General features: G+C 35.0%; 1 protein-coding gene across 1 annotated transcript in view; it reads left to right on the top strand.

Annotated features, from left to right (window-relative positions):
• sema3e (sema domain, immunoglobulin domain (Ig), short basic domain, secreted, (semaphorin) 3E) overlaps positions 1–24,985 on the top strand; it is a 40,519-nt gene that overhangs the window by 14,488 nt on the left and 1,046 nt on the right. Inside the window, exons 2-16 of the mRNA XM_041254613.1 lie at positions 2,326–2,486; positions 3,684–3,743; positions 3,912–4,031; positions 8,453–8,546; positions 10,721–10,837; positions 11,963–12,099; positions 14,084–14,198; positions 14,708–14,777; positions 15,717–15,861; positions 18,368–18,590; positions 20,153–20,253; positions 20,860–20,892; positions 21,832–21,998; positions 24,124–24,191; positions 24,702–24,841. Coding sequence (XP_041110547.1) covers positions 2,326–2,486; positions 3,684–3,743; positions 3,912–4,031; positions 8,453–8,546; positions 10,721–10,837; positions 11,963–12,099; positions 14,084–14,198; positions 14,708–14,777; positions 15,717–15,861; positions 18,368–18,590; positions 20,153–20,253; positions 20,860–20,892; positions 21,832–21,998; positions 24,124–24,191; positions 24,702–24,841 — 1,751 coding nt within the window. The remainder of the gene's footprint in view (positions 1–2,325; positions 2,487–3,683; positions 3,744–3,911; positions 4,032–8,452; positions 8,547–10,720; positions 10,838–11,962; positions 12,100–14,083; positions 14,199–14,707; positions 14,778–15,716; positions 15,862–18,367; positions 18,591–20,152; positions 20,254–20,859; positions 20,893–21,831; positions 21,999–24,123; positions 24,192–24,701; positions 24,842–24,985) is intronic.

Raw genomic sequence — 24,985 nt, 5'->3', positions numbered from 1 at the left:
ATTTAGTGGGTTTGGTAGGCGGTGTCCATTCTTGGTTTAGGTCTTTCCGATCTCCTTATCTTTATCCTTGTCTTTCCGAGGTTTCAGTACGTTTCTGTCGGGGAGATGATTTGTCAGAGGTTGTCTGTGGTGTTCCTCAGGGTTCTATTTTAGGTCCCCTGTTGTTTTCATTTTATATGTTGCCATTAGGTGATATTATCCGCAGGCATGGAATGAATTTCCATTGTTACACAGATGATTCTAAGCTGTACTTGTCTTTCAGTCCAGACAATCCCTCTACTGGGGCGCTATTAGTTGCTTGATTTGCGGACATTAAGTGTTGGATGTCATAGAATTTTCTGTTGTTGAATTCTGATAAAACGGAAGTCATGCTTGTGGGTTCATAGCACCAATTAAAAAATATTGATTTATATAAGCTAGATCTTAGCAGCCTCAGAACTAAAACTTGAAGCAAGAAATTTGGGGCTATTTTTGATCCTGCTCTATTATTTGAGTCCCATATTAGGAACATTACTAAACATCTTTTCATCATTTCAGAAATATAGCTAAACTTCCTTCTATTATTTCTGTATCTGATGCTGAGAGGCTAATGCATGCCTTAGTTTCATCGAGAATTGACTATTGTAATTCACTTTTTCTGGGATTCCAAAGTATTTGGTGTCTCGCTTGCAGCTTATTCAGAATGCTGCTGCAAGAATTCTAACTAAAACCAGAAAAGGTGAACACTGTAAAGAGACCTTTCTCTCTCACTGTTGATAGCATGGCAGCCACTGTCTGAGCCAATGAGGAACCAAGGCTCCTGGTATTTTGGATGAAGGTCTGTGTTGCTTTATGATGAACTATAGTTTCTTTAAACTAATACATGACTTAAGAAGCTTGTCCTACTTCTACCTTTCTAGTTTTATACCATCTGTGCCTTTGAATTTGCCTCAAAATACTCATTTTCAATAAGCAGATCTTTTAAATTATATGAAACAGATCAAACAAGATTATTTTAATTTGTACCCAAACCCCCATCTATTCCGTTCTATACATATAAGGAATGCCTTAATAGTTTTCCATTGTCAACAATGACTTTTGGAAGAACTAGTTGCACCCTCCAGGTCTTTATCCAAATAAATTAAACTGACCATAAAAACAAACTGCAGGAATGTTGCTCTGCTATAATTTATAATGTGCTTGTGTGCGGGTTGGTGATCTCATTTCACAGTAGTTGATGGTTTTACTGGCAATGAAGTTGAGCGCCAGTCTCATGAGGCCTTTACAGCCAGCTACAATTCATTCAGAATACCACTTTTTTAGTTTATCCAAAAAATGTATTGAATTGTGTTATGTGTGTTATTGAACCACAGGGGGTGCATTATTGAGATTGTCATTTGCTTCATTTGGTTCAGAGTTGGTTGAAGTCATCCATGGAATACAAAAATCACAAACAGATTACAGATTTTGCAAAAAAAAAAAATTTCAAACGCATTCAAATTATTTGTCCCGGGGACCCTGATCATGGAGCTATTCACTGTGGCCTGATTGAACAGCAATGGATAGTACATGTCACTATGAATAGATACTATACAGGAAATGAAAGAGAAAAGAAATGTGTGTTACTTACCTTACCGTTCATGCTTGCTGCTGTGTTGCTGAATAAAAGCTGTTGGATTAAATTACTTTTCCTCTGTTCTCACTACACAACAAAACACAAAAAACAAATACATATAGAGAAATACAAATACAAAACACAAAAAACACACATATATATATATATATATATATATATATATATATATATATATATATATATATCGGAAAAAGAGGTCCTTGTGTCTTCGATGTTGCCATTTCTCTTTTGTGTGAAAATGTTTGTTTACTGCACCGAGGTAGGTCTGTCTTACAACGCAGCAGTAACGATTCAAAGCGCTCACTTTCACTGCTCTATACTGCCATGGTCCAATAACAAAAGTACAGCAGTAGAACCTTGTTTAGTGTATTACCAGCAGGGCTATCTCTCACAGTCGCTGAGTAAAACAATTTAAAGAGCCAGTTTGCCAGTGGGATTTTTTACATTAGGCAGACCCTAGGTTTCTTAATACACACAGCTATAGGTATGGTGTACATATATCCATTTTACGTGCCCCCCCCCCCCCCCTTAATTCTAATAGCAGTATAAACTGACACTGAATAAAAAATGCAACACATTGAAAACTATAATTTGTACTGTCCAATCAGCTCTATTAAGACAACACTTACATGGAAATATTAACAATGTTAATATTTTTAAAATAATCTTTAATTTAGGTATCACAAAACATACTTCTGTTGCTTTTACAGAGCTGTGGGATTTAAACCGAACCTCGGTTTTTTATGGCCCACGTGGTTTTTTGGACCTACGAACAATGTTTCTGGATGAGTATCAAGAACGTTTGTTTGTGGGAGGTCGGGACCTTATGTATTCTCTGAACTTGGACCGAGTTAACGAAGAATACAGAGAGGTATGGTAACTGAAGTCATTGGAGTCCCAAGGGAAGACTCTCTAACACATTTCTTTCTTCCTTTTGACTTTTTGAACCTTTTATTTAAGATAAAGAAACCTTTTTGACATAATTCATGTTTATGTGGGGCAAAAGTATGACACAATATGCTCAATCATTTTTTTATTAAAAGATAAAGGATCTCCTCTTCTGCTTAACAGGAAATTTTGTTAAATCTAATATAAAAAGTAATACATTAGCTAACCCCTCCTGTGCTTACTTGTATTTCTTTTTATGTATAATTGAAAAGTAACTTTTTATATATATATATATATATATATATATATGTATATATATATATATATATATATATATATATATATATATGCTATTTAATGCTTCTAATAGCTTGTACTTATCATATAGTGTGTACCTGTCAGCCTGATTTTTGTCTCCCACAGAACTGGATATTTACCTTTTATAATAACTGGTCCCAGAATTAAATAGCCATTCTGTTTAGAGATGTTTTAGCATGAATGCCTCAAAGGAACCGCCATATGGGACAATTCACAAATAATCTCTAGCTACTCTTGGTATTGGGACAAATGGTAATATAGATATTATTGGTATTCAGAAGCATGCCTCTTATAATGGTAAACTTGGTTATCATTTGTGAGATATGTTGTCCTTTACAAATGTCTGTCTCCTTTTTAAAGAGCCTCATAGGAATTTAGGCAACCTAGATGAGGTTTTGCAAAACAGTACTTAAAATGAACTGATCAGTTCAAAGACCACCATTGTTTCTGGCTTCTTATCCTGATTCTGAACCCAAGGGCATTGTTGGGTTAAAATGTGTGGGGCTAAATCCCCAGATCTTTTCCTACAACCATGATTTGTTTATAGTGGTCAGCAAAGCAAACCATAATCACTGTCAAATGTTATAGCTGTGCTTATCCACATTGAGCTGTGTTTTTGTGGTTAATGGTGATAAATCTTATGTAAACAGTACTTAGATGCTAGCGGACAATAGAAACAGATTTGAACACACTCCAATTCAGTTTTAATTTACACAGTTATGAACAGAAATTATTTCTTGCTTAATAGAACTCTTTCATTTTACTAAATTGCTTTAATATAATGTTATATTGTGGGAGTTATTGTAACATTTTCCTTCTTAAATTCTATTGACTTGAATTTTTTTTTTCTGTTTCATTACAGATACACTGGCCCAGCACACATGCTCAAGTGGAAGAATGTCGAATGGAAGGCAAAGATGTGGTAAGTATAATCTTGTGACCAGCAAGCTTCCAAAAAAAACAACTTATTTCCCCAAAAATATACACAGAAACCCTACTTCTGATTTGCAATTGCTGTTAACTGTACATTTTGATTTACTGAAAAATGCTTTTGAGATGTTGTTTTCATTTCTTCTTTCTCATTATCTAGGTTGAATGTGCAAATTTTATCCGGGTCTTTCACCAATATAACAGAACTCATCTTCTGGCTTGTGGGACTGGCGCTTTTGATCCTGTATGTGCCTACATTAGGGTGGGCCATTGGACAGAGGTACGATAACGCATTATTACAAATGCTAATATTACTTGATAAAAAGACAATATATATGTTTTAGTAAATCTGTACTTATTCAAGGAAAAGTAATCTAGACTCCCCCAAAAGGAATTGCTATACTAAGTGCTAACCCCAAAGGTAAAGTTTCCATAGGAAAAGCTGTCCTAAAGACACACCATCTGGCCCCCCACGCAGTTCTGGCACACAGCCAGATTGGTGGTTTATGACACTTGGGATAGTATTCAGTTACTAGGTCTGCCCTGGTTGGGAGTACTGTAATGTTACAATATGAATATTCTGACATATAGTATTTGTAGTATGGAAGCAGTCAGTATACTGCATTGTCTAGCAGTGTTTCTAAATGGTCTACCCTCTATGCATTCTATTGAACTGCAGCTTCGCTCCTGATGTGATATATTTTTTATATTTTTTCTAGTCCAGTAATTGCAAAATACTATACTACATTAATAGAAAGGTATATATATATATATATATATATATATATATATATATATATATATATATATATATATATATATATATATATATATATATATATATATATCAAGATTGGTATGGGAAATATTTTGGTAATAGGCACTAGGTTATGCAGGAGGCAAGTGGCCAAGAAAGATGTAAGTTTCTGTTTAAACTCTCATTACTTAGAATGGTATTGAAATTCTAATTGTCTAATCAGAGCAGAGGATAATTAAGTACTGTACCTTTAAGTACTGTATTTTATTAATTTTTTTCCTCAGGGGGATTGTGTCTCCAATGATTTACATCTTTTCCTGTCATTTAGCGAGTTTATTTTTGTGCTCCTTCAACACTTTGCTCATTTTCAGAAGATGATCTGAACCAACTGACTAGGAAATGAAAACAAATATTCCACCATTCCCAAAGGGAAAACTCAAATTGAAAAGAATCTCAGTAACAGCGCAAATGACTTGCTTGCCATGTGTATAACCTTTTATACTCACATACAGGTCAAGTAAAACCGTTTTTTTTTTTTTTTTTTTTTGTTAATATAATGTGATTAGTGGAGAAAGCTACAATTCAATGTACTCCATACTGGCCTTTTATATCACCAATCTTAAAGCATATACAGTTATTAACATCTATTTTACGAAGAACATTAGATCCATATTGGTTTCTAGAAGTTCTGGGGTATCAGACAAATAGAACATTCAAAACAAATGGAACATTCAAATGGGAACCTTCTTGCAGAAATTCAAGAACTGTTATTTCCGAACTATATACGTACTGAAGCAAAAATTATGAATGAAGTTTGTTTTTCAAACTAAACTGATTTAAAAAAAAAAAAGGCTTGGAAAGTACATTACAAAAATAATTTACAAAATAAAATAAAATTACTTCTGTTGCATCTACACATTAAATTGCTTCACTGGTACAGTTTGTGATAAGTACATTGAAAAGTCTAACATACCTTTTAAGTACCATTTGTACAACATTATGCTCACAGCTGTCATCTCACTACTATGGAGACTTTTCCTTTAGGGGACAACCAAATAGTGTGCATTTTAGCAGCACTTCAAATCATTTCCCTAATGAATCACACAAATAACACTGTGGATTCAACAATGCAATGTTTCACGGTTACTTGCAATTTTCATTACCACTGCAAACCCACTGCATGCAGACCATGCACTGAAATCTCAGGCTTAGATCTCTGTCCATCCTATTGCTAAAAGAGTGAACCTTTAACAGCTCACACCCATACAATAAACAGATCCCTTCACCTAATCAGCCTATGTATCTGTAGTCTTCAGAAACTGCAGTACTGCTTTTTATCATTTAACATTGTGTTTGCTTCTAAGTATTGTAACCCAATTGAACTGGGGATGATGCCATGCAAATTTCAACCACATTGGGTCAGACAGATTTTAAAGCAGCTGCATGGATATCAGAGGATATACAGTAGGGTCTTAGTATGTAAGAAAATGAATGCACACTGCCAGTTGTAGTTGCCCAGTTTCTGATGTTTTCTCTGCATGTCAGCAATACATTAATTGTGATCTCAAAATCCATGTTAGAATTATTATGTGCCCCCTTAAAGACATTATTACTATATAAAGCAAAGTCCAAGTACATTTATTTTCATATTGTCAGAGTGCTAAGCCAGGTTCATTTTCAGTTTAGGTCATGTTTTTAACAATTCAATAATCCGTCAGACTTTACTCTTGCAATATACATTTTGTTTTTTAAACTTGATGCTAGAATCAGGTCAATGTGAATCTGATTTATTTTGTTTAGTATGAGTTTTTTTTTTTTTTTTTTTAAAAAAAAGCTTTTACTGTTCAAAATAAGTAAACTAAAGTCACATTTTTGGCAGATCAGAAACAAACACTATCCAGATGAGCCCCTGTCAACAAGCAAGTATGACATGTTGTGGATGAATATCTTGTGCTTTTGGAGCTTTTTGACACAGCAATATGATTTGTTTTTAATTTAATAAGTCCATGCTGGACACAATGAAGTATTAATATTGTCAACGAGACTTCCATTGCAATTTATGGGTTGTGTTTTATGCAGAATTAATTTAAAAAAATATATAAAATTATTAATATATTTATGGTAAAAAACATATGAACATTAGCTCAGCATACTCAGCAACTGGACTTTGAGAAACTGTTTCCAGAAATATCTTTCCTTTGGTCATTCGTCAGAGAATTTCTGGTGCTTCCGCTGAAGCTTGTAAGATTTGGACAGCTGCTAAAATCAATATAAATGCTATAAATTTTTTTGGACTGTATAATAGGAATGATCACGCTTTTCCATGGCACATGAAAAAAATAAAATAACTAAACATGTTTCCTTGTTTATGATGGGTTTAAGTCTTACTTTTTACAAAACAAGATTGTTTGACTAAAATGACTAACATAGGCAGCTGCAATCCTGGATTAATTCAGTGTAAACTCATTTTGTTGTGATAGTTGTTGTTTAGAGCTAATGAGAACCCCCAACAAGAAGGATAACCCATTGTATTATCACTCTGCAAGGTGAACACTATTCACTCTACTTCCACTAAACAGTTTGCAATGGGAACGTTTTTTTGGTGCCGACCTGAAAAAAGAAACAAAGACCAGGGGTCACAAATGGAGATTAAATAAAGGGGCATTCAGAAGGAGGCACTTTTTTACACAGAGAAGTGTGGGAGTCTGGAACCAACTCCCCAATAATGTTGTTGAAGTTGACACCCTGGGATCTTTCAAGAAGCTCCTTGATGAGATTCTGGGATCAATAAACTACTAACAACCAAACAAGCAAGCAGAATGGCCTCCTCTCATTTGTAACCTTTCTTATGTTCTTATGTGTTAACTGTGACACCCATTAAAGGTCCGCATTAGCCATACCTAAAGTAGATTGGATGATATATAAGAAATATTAATTACTTCTTGCTTTAAGTCTGGCCATAATGTATTGTTGATATCATAGTGTATCACACAGGTTAAAAGATTGTCATTAATACTCTTCAGTTTGAGTTGTCTGAATTGAAATGAAAAGACACTTAGCAATGTTTGTACAGGGGTTGTATCTTTAAAGTTTCAAACAAGTTAACCATGACAGCCACCATATTTTAAAATATACAGTCGCTGACAGCTTCAATAGGCCCTGTGGTGATTAAAAATAATTTGTCACATTGCTTTCTTATACTAATTTGAAGTTTAATAGAAAAAAAAATGTGTTCAAAATGAGATGAACTAATAAATTATTCCATGTTTTTATTTATTTTTATTTTTAAGATTGGTTATGCCATGAAGGCTTTAACAAGTATTACGTTGTCATATAGAAGTGCATTATTACCATAATAAAGTTTAATAATTCTTATCAGTGCTCCTAGTGAGTGTGAATGTCATATTCAAACTGTTGTCTAACTCTGCCTGACTGCTGAATGTGTGTCTTCGAGGATTCAAAAACAGATGCCCCATGTCAAATCAAAAGGTGCAAAATACCACCAGCTTCAGGCCAGTTAAAATATACTTACATAAGACATTTGGCTTCTAAAAAACATTAAAGTAAACTTGATACATCTGATGCTAGTACAGATAATTATGTTAGATGTTCCATTCCTTTGAACATTGCTGTCTTTTCAGGCTGATTCGAAACACTGATCAAAACCAGGTACTGAGATAATGCATAACTAGTTAGTATACTGTTCAGCTCTGAGTTTATCAAACAACTCAATCAAAAGTTAAAGGCTGAATGTCTTAGTGTGTATTATAGTAGTTCTAAATGGTTTCCACAGACAGCTGGATCTAATTGTGCCAACATGATACAATTTTCTTCTGTTTTACTTTTAGTTCTTTAGTTTGAAACAGTTGATTTTTTGTATTACAACGTATCTCACTTCATGAGTTACACTATACAGTGTGTATGACTGTATTCTCATTCTTTAGGACAGGCTGTTTAAACTGGAGATTAACATGACTGAGAATGGGAGAGGCAGATGTCCATTTGAGCCAAACAGCCCTTGTGTTTCCACCTTAAAACGTAAGACAGATTTATTTGTTATCACTTTTTTCCTCATATAAAAATTGCAGTTTTAAACAAAATGGCATATCATATGGTGAAGCTAAAATAATTGAATCTATTCAATCTTGAACAAAGAAAACTACGCAGTGATCTGATTCAAGCATTCAGAATTCTAAAAGGTATTGACAGTGTTGACCCAGGGGACTTTTTCAACCTGAAAAAAAAGAAACAAGAACGAGGGGTCACAAATGACGATTAAATAAAGGGGCATTCAGAACAGAAAATAGGAGCCAATTTTTTACACAGAGAATTGTGGGACTCTGGAACCAACTCCCCAATAATGTTGTTGAAGCTGACACCCTGGGATCCTTCAAGAAGCTGCTTGATGAGATTCTGGGATCAATAAGCTATTAACAACCAAAACGCACAAGATGGGCCGAATGGCCTCCTCGTTTGTAACATTTCTTTTGTTCTTATGTGTTAACTGTGACATAATCCAAAGAACATCAGTTCTAAAGTGAGTGGCATTGTTTTGTGCAGTTCTCCAACTTTCTTTTGTTTGTTTTCTTTGTAGCACTAAATCATACTCACTGGGAATGTGCTATAAACACAACCAATAGAATTGTTATGATTGGGAAAGAATCAAGTTCAATTATTGATGCAATGTGCTTACTTGGATGCCTCTTTTGTTGAGCACAGCAACACCAAATGACAAGACGAGTAGGTCACAAACCCTACAAAAGACAGTGAAGAGTATGGTACACTTATTATTACACCATGCTGTAAGCACATACTATCTTTAATAAGCAGTCTTCATATATTGTACATTGAATCCACAAGCACACCCACACACGGTGAAATTAATATAGTAGTTTATGAGCAAAGCTGCCGAAAATTAGTTGATAAATGGTTTCTCTTAAAGATTTACTAGGCTTAGGTTAATTGTACCATCCCTAGCAGGAATAACATAATGAATTCCATTTACAGTCATACTGAAGTCAAATCATTATATGAGAGAGTAACTACCATGCTATTTCACCACATCACTGCATCTATTTTCAATACAATTAAATCGTTTTAGCCATACTATGAATAAGGGTGTAGTCTGTTTGGGAGAATATGCATTTTAGCCAACTGTATTTAGTTGCTTAATCCTATCATTTTGACAAAGGATGTAATAAATCTGAAGGTAAATAATATATTGATCTATTTTATGTTTTTGGACTTTCCTGCCAAAAAAAAAAAAGCTGGAGTAATCTTGCTTGGTGAAATCGGTGAAGTTCCTCCAAAGGGGCTCAACTGAATTGTTAGCCTGATAATAAGCAGATCAAGGGAAGTGTGTGAAATCCCTGGGGAACTCTTTATACCAACCCCTGACCCCTCTATTGTCTATAGATGGGACATTGCTGTCTGAAATGCATCTGCCAAATTATTCAGGCATGCCCATAAAAGAGAGGCCAAACCAAGTCATTGTTCACTTTCAAAATGAAGGCTCTTGATTTAATTTAGGCTGTGTTTAACATTCCTTGGGTCATAATTTGCTGTATATATTTACTTTTTCTGCCACATTATTATGAAGATGAAATACATGTTGCAAATAACCAACCTTGTGTTGTGTAACCACTTCTACTTTTAGTTAGTTTTTACTAACTATAAACCATGACAAATCCACCACTACCAGGTCCTGGCTGGCAAAAAAAAAAAAAAATGTTATGGTAGTCTTTATTTTGTTAAAATCTTCCTCCAAAAAAATGTGCAGTGATCCAACACTGCTCCCTTGTGGACATTTATTTTGCTTTTCAGTACAGTAAACATCTTTACTTTTATATAAATGCACATTACTGCAATACCTTGTTTTGGTAGTACTGTATACTGCAGGGATGGACAACCCTGGTCCTGGAGAGCTACAATACTTAGCATTTTCTGAAGAGTATAAGTTTTTGATCAGTTTAGCAAATTAATGTGTTCAATTAAATCAGAAGTGGTTAGCTCTGGTCCACGAGACCAGGACCAGGTTTTTGTTCCAAATTATTTCTAAATTACTAAATTGAACAAATTATCTGCTTAACTAGTCAAAATGAAATTGTTCCAAGTGTTTAAGAATTGATGATTAGGGGTTACCTATAAATCAGTGTATATGTTGTGTATGCATATTATGATAACCCTTTGAATGTCCTGCTTTTGGTCTTCAGGGGGCGAGTTATTTGTTGGGCTCTATACAGATTACTGGGGACATGATGCTGCTATTTATCGAATGGACCACCTTTCCTACACAAGAACAGAATGGAATGATGAACGGCAATTAAAAGGCAAGCCCTTTTAAAGTACCTTAAAGCTGTATACTGTACCACTATAAAACTGTGTCCTTACAGGAATGATAACCAAAGAAGCAACATTATCACTGGTATCCTTGTCATTGTTTTAAAAAATCATTTAGTTTTCACTTTGTTTTTCTTTAATTCAAAATTGTATCTATCACATTATTTTTTAAAACATTAGCATATCCCAAAGCAAAGTATAAAAACAGGCAGAAAACCAATAGAGACATGCTTTTGTTTGAGTTCTTATACTGCTGAATGTTATATACTGTAGCCATCACTTGTGGTATGTTACTACACTGTAAAACTAAATATTTAAGAAATAAGCACAATCATATACAACGGAATTTAAACACAGTTTTGTATTTATTTTAACAATTTCAAAAGATGCTGTACCAAAAAAAAAAAACCAGTACAGCGCAAAGTAAATAAATATTGAAAATAGTGAAAAATGTGTTGAATACAATTTTTGTTGGGTTTATTACAATCAGTGCAGTTTTAATGTGTCTAATCCATGGTTACCAGCAGGTGGCCAAACTCACATAGATCAGTCAGCTTGCAGGGTAGCACTGAAAACATCTTCTGCCCATGCTAACGCATTCCTTGGCAAGTGATATAAATTAAATAAGTGATGGTCCGTGGTAATAAAAATGAAAAAAAAAAAAAAATTCAGGGACCCCTTAAACTGAAGATGGTATTAACCACATGCCACTATAAGAAATAATATAATGTCATTTAGACATGTGTTGACTGAATTTTCTTTTTCCCCACCCTAAATATTTACTTAGCTTTCTTGAAATTCAAAAGCAAAGTACTATCTGAGAGGGGAAATACATCCAACTATAATAAGCAAAACAAGTAGAGTAGATTAAAGCAGGTCATTCTGTTATAATGCTATCCAACTGCATTGTATTGTAATGTACATTAAAATTACAGGTACTACAGGTTTAATTTTACAGTTTCAATACCACTTATGCATTTTATTCTAGAGAGGTTGCAAATAACCGTGTACAGTAGTTCTATAGTACATTTGTTTTTTGCCCTGATGACTTCCAATGTTGAAAATGTCCAAGAGGGTTTGTTTTAGATTATTAGTTTATTGTTTTTGTTTTTCAGAACCCAAGTTTGTTGGCTCGTATGTTATCCCTGACAATGATGACCACAAGGATGATAAAGTGTATTTCTTCTTCACTGAAAAAGCAATTGAGGTGGATGGTGGTGTGGTCTATACCAGGGTTGGGAGAGTCTGTGCTGTAAGAAATATTATTATTATGTTATTGTGACATTGATCAAATGATTGTTGGTGTTAGATCTCCCTCCCATCCGGCACTATGTAAAGGGTATAGAGTACCCTGGACTGAATGGACCTACAGTTCATTCCCAGGGTTAGGTGGGAGTCTAGAAAGGGGGCAAAACTACTGTATACTAAATCATTGACCCGGAAGGAAAACGATGTGGCATCCGCAGATTGGAGAAACGGGTGCACTCGTTAACCAAGGGGTCATGGTTGACAGTATTTAAGGGGACATAGTGATGTGATCTGTTCCTTTATGAATGGTTAAAAGTCTATATTGTTTATTGTTATTTAGATGGCTAATATGATCCGGAGTGGTCGCCTAAGGCTAGCACAAAACCCAGATCAACACCACTGCACTTTGTATCACCAGAACTATATTTTTACTACGAGCACCAGAGCATGCACTGTGGACTTGTGTTTGTGTTTGTGTCTGTGTTACATGTGGGTGAATAAGAACAGGACTGTGTATTATTTAGAGCAATACCTGCCGCTGTATTGCCTGTTGATATTGTTATTGTTTGCTGCTGTTTCGCCATCAGGCAATTGGATTATAAAAAAAAACACCATTGCACCTGGACTATCGTTGTCTCTCTGAGTATTGATCACCCTCACCTGCACACTGTTAACCAGTTTGCCACACATGGTGTCAGAACACGGGATGGATCACGTATCATTTTCAGCGCTGCTAGAGGCAGTGGAAAGCGGACAAGAGGTTGGGGAGCGGTACACAGCACTGATTGAGAGGGTCGGTCTGGCAATACCGTCCATGGTAACAGCAAGACCCTTGATGACGGCCCCTAAAGCCAGGGCGCAAAAGATGATGGCCAAAGGAGTTCTGGGCAAGCCAGCAGGGAACCTGCCTGATCGGAGAGGCTCAGGCAGCTTACCAGGCCATGATGGACAACGAAGCCACTCAGTACGACCTGGTAAAGCAAGCTATTCTGCTCCATTTGAAATACCACAGAGGAAACACACCGTACATGGTTCTGGGAGAACAAGAGGCCCCGGATACACACCCCAGGGTTGTTGTACAAAAACTGTGCACTGGCTCAACCCCTCCCAGAAAACAAGCCTACAGATGGGAGAGGCTATTGTGGTTGACAGTTTTGCCACGTGGTCGGCGCCGATACACAGGTGTGGATACGGCGCCACAATCCCGACACCCTGGAAGAGACTCTGAAACTCGTCAAGGACTTCGAGGACTCCCTGGTTTCCACCAAGGCCGGCGTACTCACCTCTCCAGTGCAACGGAGCAGCCGAGTACCACCTCCTCTCTCTGCTCCACCATTAACAGGACCGGCTCCGAGACCTCCTAAACAGCCGACCATTTTTCATGTTCATTTTTTTATTGTTTTAATTAATTGTATTGTATTTTTTGTTTTTATTGACTTATAAAGCACTTTGAGATACTTTTATATAAAAGGCACTATATAAATAAATACACATGCTTACTTACTAACTTGTGGAAATCAACATTTAATGGTTCACAGCTTTTTGAAATGTTGGAATACATAATCTAATAGTCAGTGTACTCCAAATAACATCATTTAGAGGCAGACTACTATGCTGATGTCTTCTTCATACATTGGAAAATGATAGGTTCCCAGAATTATTACACCATTCATTAATCTACTTATTGTCTCATGACAGTATACAGTTTATAAACTACTGTAAATAAAAGTCTAGCCACACTGCTCATTCAAATAGGCTTTGAAAGGGTAATGTCGCTATGTGCTTTAAATAAACACACAGAGAGATGCAGATCTTCACCACCTTACCCAATCAGGCACTTCACACTTCTGAAATGAGAAAGATGAAAATTAAATAGTATTTATGATTTTACATGGAGGTATCAGATGCCCAGATTGATGCTGTCTAAACTTATCCATGGTCAGGTATTTGGGGTATTATCAACATTTTAATTTTTGCTTTCTCCTCAGACTGATCTTGGAGGACAAAGAATGCTGGTAAATAAATGGACCAGTTTACTCAAAACACGACTTATTTGTTCTGTGCCTGGGCCTAATGGAATTGACACATATTTTGATGAACTGGGTAAATACAGCTTTGTAATATAAATTGATTGAAGCCTATTTCAAATAAAATGCATGACCTATTGATATGGTAGCTTATTTCTATAGATGTTAACGTATTCTGCCCCACTCCCCCCATTATCATAGTTACAAAACTATGATATTTGTTGTTTTTTTTATTTTTTATATTTCGTCCTCAGTAATACTGATATGATTTGAAAGACATGGGAGAGGAAAAACTATTGGAGCAACTGCACTGACAGAAAACATCACAGGGTCTAGGGAGATCTGTTACAAGAAGAAACTGTGGGAAAGTTGTTTTAACTGGTGTTTTAAAAAGAAATCAAATCACCTGGACTGTACTTATTGACTTCACAGCAGACTTAACCAAATTGTGGTATTATGGAATGTTGAGTGTGTACTGTGCAACCAGTGAGGTGAAACAAGTTAAAACACCCTCTTGCCCAATGTGTGCCTTTGAACTACAGATTGACTAAAATAAATACAACCATATCTTCATATGTTTTCCAGAGGATGTGTTCCTACTCCAGACACAAGATGATAAAAACCCTGAGATTTTTGCCCTATTCAGCACTACAAGGTCAGTGATTTGAACTAATGTACAGTCATCATGTACAGATCACAACCATATCACAATTTGCTGAATGCAAACTAAATAAGCAATGCAGATGAATTATATTTCAATTTCTAAGTATTACAATAGCTAAATATATTAACAAATATAGTACAACCACAGCACCCCAATTGACATGGACCTACCGCCCTCTAGTGAGCATGGAACAAACCTTTCAAGGCTCATTAACCTCTTTGTCAAATCTAAACTTCATGCAACATTCTCCTCCAAAGCTATGTCCAAAAAAATAACATTTTAACAAAACAAATAAATAATTAATTACCAGCATGTGTGTAATACATATTTTTTACTTTGAAAGATTAATTCAGTTGAATAGATATGTATGCTCAGGTAGTGTATGTGTGCATACGTACTGAATATAGGCTCTATTCTCCAAATTATAATATATCATTATTTCTGAAGTATGCTAAACTAAGAACACACAGTGTATATTATAATATTACCTTTCTCACACGTGTCTTTAAAATATATACCGTATACCACTTGTTCTTAAAATCCTACAGTACAACATTGTAATTAATTTTTGTATTATTGAACAAGAATAAGTAAGACAAAATCAAATTTAAAGCCTTTAGTACATCTCTTGGAAAATGCCACCAGTTAGTCTTAACCTTTAACCTAACAGTCAACATGTGCACCGATCTGAAATCTTTTATTAACTGATAGCATATCCGTTGTTTGAAACATGTACTGGTGTGGGACTGAGAGGGCAGAGCTTCAAGCTGCTAACAGACTTGATATTCATGTAGTAGTTACTTTTCTTTGAAGCTTTCCCATGCTCCCACTGATCTGGGTGATTTATATTACCATAATGTAAATAGACATTCACTGCAAGCATGGGGAATAGTCTACATGCATGCACTGCTATTTTGCTTTTTTTTACAGCAATGTATTTAAAGGATACGCTGTGTGTGTGTATCGTATGGCTGATATTCGAGATGCATTCAATGGGCCATATGCACACCAAGAAGGACCAGGATACCATTGGGTAGCATATGAGGGAAAAGTGCCATTTCCAAGACCTGGATCAGTAAGCCATTTTTTAAGCCTTGTTATATATTATTAATATATTAATATATATTACTAATATATTTCTGAGGAAAAACTTTTCTGAAGTGAAACCTTTCAGCTAATGCCTTTGTGTCTTATAATAATGGATTTTTTTTTTTTTTTTACCAACTATTTTGCTTTGTTTCGAAAGTTCACTTGACATCGTGTTGCCCACATACATCATAGTGATAGCAATTATATAAGCCTTGTACTGATGTATACAGTAGTGCACGGTGAGTTTAAACCTAGCATAAGCCAATAAGTGAATTTTAGGCACTTAAAGCTTGGCAATGGCAGTAAAATCTTCTGGAATAATGAGGTCAATATTACATAATTTCAAATACTTTAAAAATGCCAGAGTAATAAATTTAACTCACCCACTCAATCAGTTCTCTGAAATGAAATTAAGTTCAGCACACTGAGACCAATCTTTGTCCAAAATCACTTCTGAGCAACATGGTTCAAACTTGTCTTTAGATAAAGTGTTATTTATTTGCAAGCAAGTCATTTGGAAGACAAAAAATTAGTTTTTTTTCCTAAGTAGATGTCTGCCTACATTAGCCCTTTCCCGTATTATTACCTATGAAACACTATACTGAATGCTTGCTGGCCTTTAGAATATCAAAAGATTAAGATATTGTGATATGTGACACCAGCTTGAAAAATGAAAGAAAAAAGAAAACTATCCACTTTTGTAATGCCTTCTGTTTCCAGCCTAATAATGTCTTACTTCGTAATTCAAATAATAGAGAACATACTGTATGTCTGGCCTGACTCTTCTTTTCTACCCCCTTGGTTTGTATCGGATTTTGTTTCATTTGATTGATTTGGTTTTAGAAAGGGGATCCTCCATTTTGGCTTTCAATCAATGCCTCAGGAACGACTCTGGGAGAGTTCTGGGGGGATGTTGTGCAACCATAGTACAGCTACCTTTATCAAAACATCACAACAGAGGAAGTTTAAATGGGAGAACATTTTAAAATCTAAAAGTCTTCTTTCCTCTCGTTGCAATTACATTGTTTTCCGTTTTCTGATTTCTTATCTAGGTATAGTGGCTGTGGATTCTGTAAATTGCAGAAACACTTACAGCAGACAGGCAGTTTTAAAGAGTTTTTACTGAGCATTGTGTACAGTAGCAGCAAAACAATAAAAGTGATGCACTTCTAATCTTAGGCTTGTAGTTTTGTATTATAATTTAGGCAAATACCTGTATGTAAGGTATATGATATCCCCTTGATTGAGATGACACCTGAGTTATTGCTGGCAAATGCCACATTCAATTTTACAACATAGAAATACAAAAAAAAAACTTTGGTTGCTATTGCAAGTGACAGCCCAGGTGTGGGGGGCCTTCACAGAAACAGTATGAAGTGTAGCAAGTAGACACACATGCACACGCACACACACACAAACACAAACACACACACATTTGCATTCCTATATTTGTGGGAACTTCTCAATGACTCTCACTATATTTGTATTTACTATTTCTAACTCCAGTCAGACAAAACTCCACACAGGGTGAAAGCCGACAACAAACTAAATATTTTGACACTTCTATCTATTTATTTATTTTTTTGAAGGCATATTTCATTCTTAAAAACATGACTTACAAAGTGGGGATGTCCCCACAATGTCAATTTTTCAGGGGTTACTATCTTTGTTGAGACATTTTCTAAAATGTTGTCGCCATGCATTTATAATAATACTTGCCCCCCCCCTCCAAACACTTACACAAATGCAAAACAAACCAGAGTGAAAACAAAACTAAGAAAACAAAAGGTGGCCCACAAGTGGCTAATCTTCTAGTAAAAGGAGAGTCCTGCTCCTGGAACCTCCTGCGTTACACAAATCATAAAATCCCCAAAACTATAAACCATTCTTATAGACGTCCGGGTTGAACAGATAGAGACAACTAAAATGAACAAAGCATTCCCTTTGCATAGACACTCAGTGTTGTGGTTCATAGCCGACCCGTCTCTCTCCAAAGTATGCATCTGGCTGGAAAATAATAAAGGAGTGTGTTCACTGTTTTTTTATAGTCAGGCGCTCATCGAGACATGCCCACCAGCCAGTCAAGGATTACTTGGTCATGCTTTCTTGTGAAACCACACATCCGGCATCACTTCTGATGCCAAGCATCCAAACTCCACTTGCAGCACCACGCATAAGCCAGAAAAGCCTGTGACAGGACTCTACCTGCTACACTATACTAAAGACAATATGTTTATTACCTCCTTATTATCCCATCAGTGTTACTAAAACAAAACAAAACAAAAATTTAACCAACTACCGAAAAATGATATGTTTATGTTTTTCTTTTATGAACATGTGTATTAATATAATATTACCAAAGTAAAACTAACCATATGTTGCTGTTACATATAACATAATGTACTATAGTCCTGCTTGATTTATGCATATGTACCACTTCCGTCCACCTGACAATGCTTTATAATCATTTATTCTTGTTGTTTTCCCTTCAGTGTGCCAGTAAGATGAATGGAGGTCAGTACACTAGTTCCAAGGGTTACCCAGACGATGTCCTTCGCTTTGTGCGTGCTCACCCTGTAATGTACCAGTCTGTCTACCCTGTAAACAAGAGACCGGCTCTTCTAAAAACAGATGGGAAATACAATCTCAAACAGATTGCTGTGGACAGAGTTGAAGCAGACGATGGACACTACAATGTTCTTTTTGTAGGAACAGGTAAAAGAGAAGGGAGACATCTGCCAGGACATTTTGTTATAAATCAAAGGAGGGCCAGCCTTAGGCTGTGTGGGGCCCTAGGCGGTGATGATTAAGTGCGGGTCCAGAACATCAAATGAATGCTACAGCAGCAACCGTTTCTTAAAGTTAGTATATCAGGTGCAGTAGGCCTAATGAAAAATACTGTAATGCCCAACTATAAGTGGGTTCTGACATGTCAAGAATAACCAGGCAGAAATAAATATATAAATAAATAATACTAATAACAAAAAAAATCGCTCTTTGACACTCTATGTGCAATGTCTAGTGTTTTGTGTTACAGTAAATAGTATTAACAAAATTTACCCCATATCTAATCACACCCATATTTGTAATATTGTGTAAAAAGGAAATTCTGCCACATCTCTCATCCATGGCAAAACTCATAGCAGCCTGTATTGTTATTATTATTATTATTATTATTATTATTATTATTATTATTATTATTATTATTATTATTATTATTATTATTTTTTTTTAAGAAAAAATTATTTTAATTTAATTGTCACTATTATTATATTACTCCATTCAGAGTATTTTACTATATATAATAATCTCTTAACACCAAAACTGAGTAGCCTGGCAGACCTGACTGACATATTAACTAAACAATAGCTTGTGAATTCAGCTTTATATTAATAGATTATATTTACATTAGCTGCTGCAACTGATTTGATTTTAACATAAATCCATTATTATATGCATCTAACCAATCAACAAAATGTGTTTATAAACTAGCAAAGCTTAACTCTCACAGTAAAATGAAGTGGCTTACAAACACAGAACATTATTTTACAATTATTGTTACCTATTAAATCAACTACTTGCCCATATAACTTTTTGACTTGCTGAACAAAGATTTAATTGATTCTGTGTAAAATTGTGCTGGAATGTTTGCTACCACTTTCCCACACAACAGGAACCTTCTCTCCTGTGTGAGTGGGCCATGTGAGTAGTCCAGACCGAATAAGAAACTATCATCATCTATAGTTGCTATGGAATAAAAATATATATATATGTATGTCTACTGGCGCCAGAATGTAATGTTGCTGGTGCTATATGAGGTACCCAAGTGATAGAATCTAGCACTGTAGCATCAAATGTGCACCCCTGAGCATTTTGCATGCACATCTCACGGCACATTAAATCTCACAGGTTGAGCATGGGGCCCCCTAAAGGGTGGAGGCCCTAGACGGCCACATCGCTCACCATGTCTTAAGGCCGGCCCTGAATCCAAGCATTTTAGAGGTTTCCTGAAGCATACATACTGTCTGGTCACTGGCAAATGGATTTTAGTACATGTGACGATTGTTAAATACTGGTAGTGGTACTGACCAGGGAATCTATATTATGTGTCAGAAACAATTTCAAACCTTGCACTTCAAAAGGTACCTCCTTTTATTAGTTATTACAATGAACCTAGTGACACTTACAATGATAACTGGTTCTGAATCATAGCTTGATGTTGAATCCCATTTTATTTATTTTGTATTAGAGAATTTTTGTTTTTATTTATTTTTCAGACAATGGCGTTGTACTAAAAGTGATCACAATATACAACAAGGAAACTGAAACTATGGAAGAAGTAATTCTGGAAGAACTGCACATTTTCAAGGTAACTTTAGTATTTTATTTGAATTTTTGATATGGTCATATCTTGTGAATTCTCCAGTGTGACTCATCTTGTATTTGTGAGTCATTTATTAGAGACATTTCCTGTGCTACAGTATTTTACATATTTTGTAGAAACAGTGGCACTATTACAACCGTGATAGAGCATTTGTGACATGGAGTACATTACAGCTCCACTGTGCTAAACTCGCTCCCTCCAGCCACACCCCAGCTGCACTTATGCACGGATATAAAAAGTTCAAGTGATGTCTCTGATCATGGGTCTTAGTTTGTTTTTCTACCAAACATGCAATTATATATTTTTTAACTTTAATCAAGGTTATTTTGTTGCAAATGTGTATTATCCTCTCTCCAGTTCATAATGTAATAATATTAATAATAACAGTAATCATTTTATATTTCTTTTGTGACATGGAGTACATTACAGCTCCACTGTGCTAAACTCGCTCCCTCCAGCCACACCCCAGCTGCACTTATGCACGGATATAAAAAGTTAAAGTGATGTCTCTGATCATTTCAATTATATATTTTTTAACTTTAATCAAGGTTATTTTTTTTTTTTTTTTCCAGTTTATAATGTAATAATATTCCTAATAACCCGATAGTGGCAATGGAAATTTCTGTTAAAAGGGTAGGCTCATTGTATAACACTATGTAACACAATTTGTGTTCCTGGGTGGTAAGTGTTATTTCCTAATTGCTTATGCCTCAAAAGTATAGAAAATGGCTATTATTCCCCACAAACTTTGCTTTTGTGACCAGGACAGTGATATTTCAAAATATCACTATTTCCAATGGGAAAATGGGCAAATGTGTGTCTTTTCGTTCACATAAAGTCAGAAAAAAACAACATATAAATCCAAATTAACATGTATTTATACTAAAGTAATACAAAAATGACTACAAAAGATTTAGAAGTGAGTAGTTTTCGAAGTTTACAAATATATAATATAACATTTTAATATGTTGTTTTTTTCTGACTTTATGTGAACGAAAAGACACACATTTGCCCGTTTTCTCATTGGAAATAGGTACATTTCAAAATATCACTGTCCTGGTCACAAAAGCAAAGTTTGTGGGGAATAATAGCCATTTTCTATACTTTTGAGGCATAAGCAATAGGAAATAACACTTACTAGGACAATGATGGTCCTTTTTTTTTTATATAAAAAAAACATGTGTCACAAAGAGATAAAATTAAAGTTATTTTATATTTAAAGATGTCGGTAAGAATTTCTAAGTTTTTAACTGTTACAAAAAAAATCAATATGTAAGACTTTTTCTTGTCGAGATTTTACGTCACTTACTTAAATGAATTTTGCAAAACCGATACGAGGAGTTACAATATATATATATATATATATATATATATATATATATATATAATATATATTTTAGATAATATATATATATATCCTATATATATATATATATATATATGTGTAAAGTGTAACATGTTTTGTTACCCAAATATTGAAGTCTTGTTCAAGTTTAATAAACTTAGTTCTTTTAAGTATGTTCTGGGAACAAATGTTCAAGGAACTTTAACACTTTAACAATTCCTTTAAAGCAACAACTGTACGTCGGTTCTGAATCTGGAATAGCTCAGGTAAAGCTCCATCAGTGTGATGTGTATGGAACAGCATGTGCTGATTGCTGCCTGGCTAGGGATCCATACTGTGCCTGGGATGGGGTGACATGCTCCAGATATTACCCAGCTGGAACACTCACTAAAAGGTAATGCACATGTTGTAAGCTTTATTTTTTAATAGAATTGGTTCATTAAACTCTTTCTTTTAAATGAAAAGTTATTTTGTATTTGGAGGTACAGTATACTGTTCCTTGAGAGTTCACTTTTCATCTTCAGTTCTTCCACAGTGCACGTATTATTCTGCCAATAAAAGTACAAACATAAGTACAACTCTTTCCTGTAAAGAATTGCAATTTACACACTGAATCCAGGGTTCTGTGTCCTGGATTCATTGACTTATTGGTTCTTAACTGACCAATAAGTCAGTTTTTTGGTGAGCAGTGCCTAACAAGTGGTAATCAGTTTCCCTCACTGTTCTAAAATGTTTCCTTGATGCTTTAATCATGTTTATAGCTTATGGCTTTTGGGTTCTTATCAAGGTATCTTCTGAATTATCAAAGCATTTTCACTGAGCAAATAGAAAACAAGTATAGCATACATGTAGCCTATGCATTCTCAACCAGCCTCTTCATTAGGCCATTCCGTTTTGTTTGAACTAGTGTGTGCTCACATAATGCAAAAATGTCATAATTACCACTATGGCACACTTCTAACAATCTTCTTTAAGAGAAGAATATGAACAGGCTGGCTGTAGGGTGACGTCAGGCCAGAAAGGAGTACACAGAGAAAAGCAGTACTGGAATGGAAACTGAGACGCTGTTGCACTGATTGAAACAAATAAAATATTTAAACAATAAAACAGGACACAGCACTTGAGGCCAAAATAAATAGACAAACAAAACGTATTAACACTAGACAAACAACAGACGAACAGACAAACAAACACGTTGGGTCCGAGCAAACACACAAGTATGGTGCTGGTCCTTCCAGCACGAAATAGCAATTATATGCTTGAATTTACTTTACTTTGTTTACTTTCTCCTTCTCCACACCCGTTCTCTGCTCAACCAAACACACAACCCCTACTGAGTGAAAACGTGTTGCTTTTATGCAGCTGTACTGAGACTCGATTGCTAATCAATCATTCAATTGGAGTCTCAGTACAACTGCACGTGAATTAATCTAGTGCAATTTCCCATGCTCACATATTATTACGTTTTACCTGCACGTGAAGTGCTGTGCAATCCTAGTGCCTAAATACAAACATTTTAAATCACCTGTGTTATACAGACCCATTTATATCCCGTGTACTAATGACTATACACCAACATTAACACACAACACGCAACATATAACACACAAATACACACAGGGGCGGGGCACAGTGCTTCAAAGACACAGCTTTATTTTTACTTGTATTAGTTGTGTCTGTTAAGTAAGAAATCCTTGTTACCAAGACGTCTCTTGAAAAATTGTGTAAGACTTTGTGAGTGATCATTTTTTATGGTCCCGGGGCCACTGTTTGTCTTGCAAAGACTAAACAAGAACTACATTTCATTCACATTATTTAATACATTTCTTCCAAAAAAAAAAAAATGAAAATTGGTTCTAACTTGTAAGTGCATAAAACAATTTTAGAAATAATAGAAAACCATTTGAAGAAACTAATGGGTGTTGCTTCACTCCTAGCAACCAATGTCACCCTGATTTGTGAAGCACATTAATGATAGACCAAGAGCTGGATGTTCACCATAAAAAACATATTAGAGACATTTTTACATCTCTATGGATACAGAGTAATTACTTCAGCATTTTCTTCCACGGTGGCTGTGAAAAGACTAATTTAGTGGCATAGCTGTGAAAGTCAACAAATGTCAGACGGCAGGGTGTCCTAATTGCTGAACTGCATGTATTGTCTGTAGAACCATGATTTATAATAATACATACTCTTTAGAATTATTATTAATTATTCTTATTTATTATATTATTATATATTATTATAATTATCAGTACAGTGAGGTGAATACTTATACTTAACTCATCCCTATTATATAGATATATATATATATATAGATATATATATATATATATAATATATATATATATATATATATATATATTATATATATATACTGTGGGCATTTAATACAAAAAAAAAATCCTCTGGCATGCTGAAATGAAAATAACAAATGGCCCGTGGCTTTAATATTTAAAATGTTGTTTTTATATTCACTGTATATTTCTCATTTGTGTTGCATATTATTAATGCAGACGCTTCCGTAGACAAGATGTCCGTCATGGTAACGCAGTGCAGCAGTGTCGTGGACAGCATATACACGGTATGTACCTCAACAAAACTGCTGTAGTTTATGGTATGCCACTGCCAGATAGGTGAGAATGTCAGGAATGATCTTCTAAGTATATATAGAAGGGTGAACCTTTTAACATTATTTATAACAGTCACCTAAATTAAGCATTTACTGGTTCATACCAACCAGCCAGTGTTTACTCTTACAAACGTTAATTCCCATGGTTATACTACTGTATGCATTGTTGCTTTGCCTTTTTTTTTTCAATATGCTTTACTGCAACTCTCTGGGCTTTACAATGCTTACCTATGTTTCTCCATGCTTTTACTATGCTTTATTACACTTTGCTATGTTTTTGCTGTATCTGCCTAACAAGGCAGTTCAATAAAGAAGGCACTTTCTGTTAACATGTTAAACAAATAAATAGTCTCTCTTAAAATAAAATATGATTTAAATTGCTTGTAGATGATTTGATTTCAAAATAAATAAAAACATAACAAAAAAAATAATACTGTATCAATGAAATCCCATTGTTTCTAGGGGTGGTTTCTGAAATGACAGATGAGAAGCTGGTTTATGGTATCGAACACAACAGTACACTACTTGAGTGCACGCCAAGGTCGCCACAGGCAAATGTTCTCTGGTTTATACAAAGGAATTATGACAACTGGAAGGATGAAGTAAGGCTAACTTTGCATAAATTCCACACTTTGCAGAATGGTTTTTAAACTCTGTCTGTGTCTGTTCCTGATTTATTATTTTTATTCCTGCCAGTATTTAACATTTTAAGTTTACAAAACTGTTATAACCTTATTCAGTAGGGT

The sequence above is a fragment of the Polyodon spathula genome, chromosome 7 (assembly GCF_017654505.1).
Source record: "Polyodon spathula isolate WHYD16114869_AA chromosome 7, ASM1765450v1, whole genome shotgun sequence".
NCBI classification, from domain to species: Eukaryota; Metazoa; Chordata; class Actinopteri; order Acipenseriformes; family Polyodontidae; genus Polyodon; species Polyodon spathula.
The sequence above is the reverse complement of the archived record's forward strand: the minus strand, read 5'-3'. Positions and strand labels throughout refer to the sequence as shown.